Here is a 5,215-nt window from a genome sequence, read left to right on the forward strand (position 1 = left end):
ATAAATATATATATGTATGTATGTATATATATATATATATATGTATGTATATATATATTATATATATATGTATAAACATAAGTCACAAATGACTGTGTCTTTTTTTTTAAATAGTAATAAAACAAATACTACTGGAATCCTCTCTATGTACATATGTACTCTAGAGTAGTGTTCAATTTTATTTTTTTAGACACGTACTGTATAAAGTGTAAACATTCTACATAGCGTCATAGCCTTCTAAAATCTAAATTTTAAATACTAAATACATACATATTTACCCAGACTCCAGAGTCAGACTCAAGAGACAAGTTGAAATTCCAAGTTCCTATTTCCTAGTATTTTTAATTTTACCTGAGCTGAGTGCTTGAGCTCCTGAGTGAGCTTACGAGGCGTACTGTCATTGAGCATTGAGCACATGAAATGAGCATATTCTCTGAGAGAACAGCTCCCGCTCTCAGGACACTTTACACTCTACACTCTACACTCTACACTCTACACTCTACACTCTACACTCTACACTCTACACTCTACACTCTACACTCTACACTCTACACTCTACACTCTACACTCTACACTCTACACTCTACACTCTACACTCTACACTCTACACTCTACACTCTACACTCTACACTCTACACTCTACACTCTACACTCTACACTTTCTACACTATACACTACACTACAGTCTACAGGTCTACAGGTCTACAGGTCTACAGTCTACACTCAACACTCTCACTCTCACAGTCTACAGTCTACAGTCTACACTCTACACTACACTCTTACACTCTACTACACTCACAACAAGAAGTACGGGTAAATTATAGAAAACATTTGTCATTTTGATTCGCCACAAATATTGAATTCTGATTCCCGATGAATGATTGAAGTCAGAATTTAGAATTTCTCTGGTTGCAGATTTCTCTAAATATATATTTCAAGGTGAAATTCTTTCTGTGCTCTAATTCACTTCGACAAATTCCAAGCAAATTATGTAGAATATTTTGAAAAAGTATTTGCGGCCTCTCGAAAGAATGTCACATAAGTGAGATAACTGAGATGAAATTGAAAAGTGAAAATCCCACCGTCCCAAGTCCCAAGTCCCAAGTCCCGATGTCCTATCCTTAGCCCATTTTGGCCCCAAAATTTCCTTCGGACAATAGTCCGATCACGCATATTATTTTATTTCTTCTTTCTAGAGTAGAGGGACATGCAAAATTCTCCCAATACACCGATGCTTGGTAATTACGTGCAATCGTGGATGGACGACTTCCCAGGGGAATACGGATACCGGCGACTATGTCTAATATTTTAGGTGTAGGACTCATTGGGTGCATTGGCGCTGGAACTTCATAAACTGTAAATTTGTACTTCGAATGCAACTGCGTGAATACAAAATAGAGAGTTATAATACGGAATTACGGATATATTCATTATAGATGCTCGCAATCAAATTTAAAATAAAGTGTGGTGCCGCAATAATGAATCTGCAGTGAATTATGGAATTGATTTGAAGATGACTTAGAAATTCAGAAGGCTTTGTTCAAAGACTTCATGTTTCAAAACAATTTATTGTCAAAAAATGGCTGTCGTGGTCCCAAGTTATAAAAAATCACAAACGCGCCAGTATAGATATATTGGCCACTCGCATCGCACAACCCAGCACAATAAAGAAAGTCTATTCTTATGTAATTATAATAGTTATCCGAGTACTTGTCCGCAAGGCATCTCGGTATATTAACGTCAGTACAAACAACACGTCGCTCACAGCATAATAAACACCACGAAGAGCATAAACCACTTGGAGCTTTCAAAGTATTTTACCTTTCATATATCACGTTTGCAAATATAGCAGCGTAGCGCAAATCATCAATCATGCCAGGTCTCGATCGAGTATGCTTGTTGTTGGCAACCTTAGTAGTTGTCGCGTACAATCCCGCTCAAGGTACTGCAGACTGTACTGTAAACGGTATAAATTTAGTTAATTATGACGATTTATGCATGTGTCATTCGTCATGGGGAGGAGCGACCTGTTTAACTCAACACACTACGCCTGAAAACTGTGCCACATGGGACGATGCCGCAGACATGCCCGGAGATGTTACCATTGGAGCAACAGTTGCTGACGCTGTGTTAGAATACGGTGCATCAGATAGTATAACGTGGACAGCTGTATTTCCAGTTTCTGATGGTAGGGAATATACACAAGTGAAACTAGGAGACTGTGTGGATGGAACAGATTTTTTTACGTTTCTGTCTACGAGTACATCAGGCGAATGTACCGACAAACTTGCCGTAGGTATCAAGGCCGTCGACATGGATAATTGCAATTTTGCGAGAGAAGCGGTTTCCTATAACGGAAAAGAGTATTGGAATATGTCTAGTGTTCTCGAATTTACCTACACTGATCCTACTGCCGCCGGTGGCGAGGATTTCGACCGTTCTGTGACTACCGTATTCGCAGTACATGCACTCTTCGAAAGTCGATTTGAAGCTACTGTAGCGGACATTGCAGTCTATTCTAACTTTGAAATGGTGACAGCGATCACATTGCAAGCCATCACAGAAGGACAAGCCTCCTCATTCGTTGAATTGACGTACGGTCTATCGCATCCATATCAAGTACAGACGATACAAGGGGGACTCACTGTCACCGGTGGATCTAATACTGCCACACTGCGTACTGAGGCCGATGGCGGGGGTACGGCTGTTACAGGACTGAACTTATGGACGGCGCCAGAGTGTGAAGCCGGGCAGTACAACAATAACAACAACCAATGTCTGAAGACAGCCTACGTGGAGATCTTACACGGCCAATGCACACTGGCTGGTGCCTATACGCTCGAAGCGGTTACAATATACTGTTTGGACTCTCTTCCAGTGCGAGATTGCCCCCTTGCAGCTCCCGATTCCGACACCACTATCACCTTCAATTTGGACAGTGCCGACTTCTGTGACGGTAACGAGCCTTCGGTTACCAGAATCGACTCCGCTGTTGCAATTGACCGCTTTATCTTTGTCGATCCCGAGAACCGTATCCGAGGCGAAGGAGCTTGGTTATATGTAGACGATAACGGTGTGACTCAGAACAAGCCGTCCGCAGATACCGCCATTGAATCCTTGCTGTGGGGGGGCACTGTATTTGCACGAGTCGATTTCAGCGGTCTTGCTGTCACCGATGTACAGGTGCAGACCACTGAAACCAAGCTGGGAGATGATCCGTATGTGGCTATTCCCACCGATTTCACCATTGCAGGGGCTGTTGTTCCGGGTACTGACTTCGTCATCAACAGAGATCCGGTACAAGACTTCACAGGTAAGTGTGCCACCCTGGGCTTCTGCGCTCTAGATCAGACAGTCCTGCTTAAGCACACTGTGGGCGCAGGTATGCACGCCGGCCTCACAGCAGACGTTGGCTTGGGAGTATTCGAAACAATGACGGTGCGAATAGTGCTGGATGTCACGTACGAAACGGACCAGACCTTCTCGGCGCGGAGGCGACGCCGCCAGGCATCAGCCGATGGCGAGCCAGCCCCACCCACACGCACAGATGGCAATGGCGCAGGTATGGTCACCACACCACCTGTGGCTATAAGCGCGTCTGATGGCAGCACTGTGGCCAATATGGATGAAGGGGATAATGATAGTGCAGCGAGTGCGAGCACCACACCGTCCGTACTATTGGCTCTGGTGTGTGCCGTGGCGGGGTTTATGAGTAGCTGAGCAGTATGGGACGGCATCAGACTCATCCCCTCAGATCAAATCAGATGGGCTGAAATCATGAAGGTTACCAGCCCTGTACATAAATTACACACATTTATATATATATACATGCATCGAATCGATGTATTGACTTTGATGAATTGATTCATGGCAACTGTACAGTAGTTCAGAGTACTTTGACCAATAAACTAGATTTCAAACCGCCTGTTTCGTAAACTTCTTCACGGCGATAGAGTCACATACGCATGCACGACTACAAAAGTAGTATTGGTTGATGACCTGAAGGTCAAATATTGGATTTGGGATGGAGTGCAAAAGGGATTAGCACACTATCCGGCCATGAATCAGTATGTCCTATAGTACTATCAAGGCGACTATCTTATCACAATAAATCGATTGATTGCCTAAGCTCGATATGACTTTCAAGCTTACTTCGACTGCCATATAAACACATTTATTGGTTCGGGGCCAATGCCACTACATTGAAGTTGACATTTCCTTTGCTGCGGTCCATGTAGCCCTGTATAACCTTGACGGTATCCTACAGTAGAACACGTGGTACAGTACGATGAACGTCAGACAGTGTGATGGCAACTGTACAACAACACGAAGTGAGTATAATATACTATACTTATCACACAATCATCTCGTAAGGAATATATTTCCTAGTTAACTTGGTACGTAGATTAGAATTCAGCCAGCCTTGAGCGCATGAGGGCTTGCAAAGATTGCATGCTATTGATAAATATGTTCATCAGTACTGACTTGATATTCAAAAATCACACCTACCTGCAACAACGTAGTATCAGAACTCTTCCCATGGTTGATAGGGTAGTCCTTGCGGCCATCGAGCTCTAATAACACACCGTCCACCTCAACGAACGCCACGAAGTGCAAGAGCACAACCGCATCCAATTCCGGGGGCTAAAGGTAAATAGATGATGTATTGAGGTTGTGAAACTATTAATACTGTATAATACTAGAGCAAATTTACATTACACATTCACAACACGAAGTCACTGCGGAGTCCTCTACAAGGGGATATAGATATCGCATACAAATAGTCCAAAAGCACAGTCATATATGTATATATATATATATGTATGTATGTATGCATGCATGTATGTATGCATGTATGTAGGTATGTATGTATGTATGTATGTATGTATGTATGTATGTATGTATGTATGTATGTATACATGCATGTATGTATGTATGCATGTATGTATGTATGTACGTATGTATGTACGTACGTATGTATGTATGTATGTGTGTATGTATGTATGTATGTATGTATGTATGTATGTATGTGTGTATGTATGTATGTATGTATGTATGTATATATGTATATATGTATGTATGTATGTATGTATGTATGTAAGTAAGTATGTATATATGTATGTATGTATGGTAAATAGATGACGTATTGAGGTTGTGAAACTATTAATACTGTATAATACTAGAGCAAATTTACATTACACATTCACAACACGAA

The 5,215-nt window shown here is 41.8% G+C and overlaps 1 protein-coding gene across 1 annotated transcript; it reads left to right on the forward strand.

Moving 5' to 3' along the window:
- Positions 1–1,673: 1,673 nt before the first annotated feature.
- Positions 1,674–3,972, forward strand: SARC_04719 (hypothetical protein). The gene has a single exon (XM_014301423.1). The coding sequence runs from the start codon at positions 1,873–1,875 to the stop codon at positions 3,718–3,720; it is 1,848 nt and encodes a 615-aa protein (XP_014156898.1). The 5' UTR covers positions 1,674–1,872; the 3' UTR covers positions 3,721–3,972.
- Positions 3,973–5,215: the final 1,243 nt, after the last annotated feature.

Source organism: Sphaeroforma arctica (genome assembly GCF_001186125.1).
Source record: "Sphaeroforma arctica JP610 unplaced genomic scaffold supercont1.277, whole genome shotgun sequence".
NCBI lineage: Eukaryota > Ichthyosporea > Ichthyophonida > Sphaeroforma > Sphaeroforma arctica.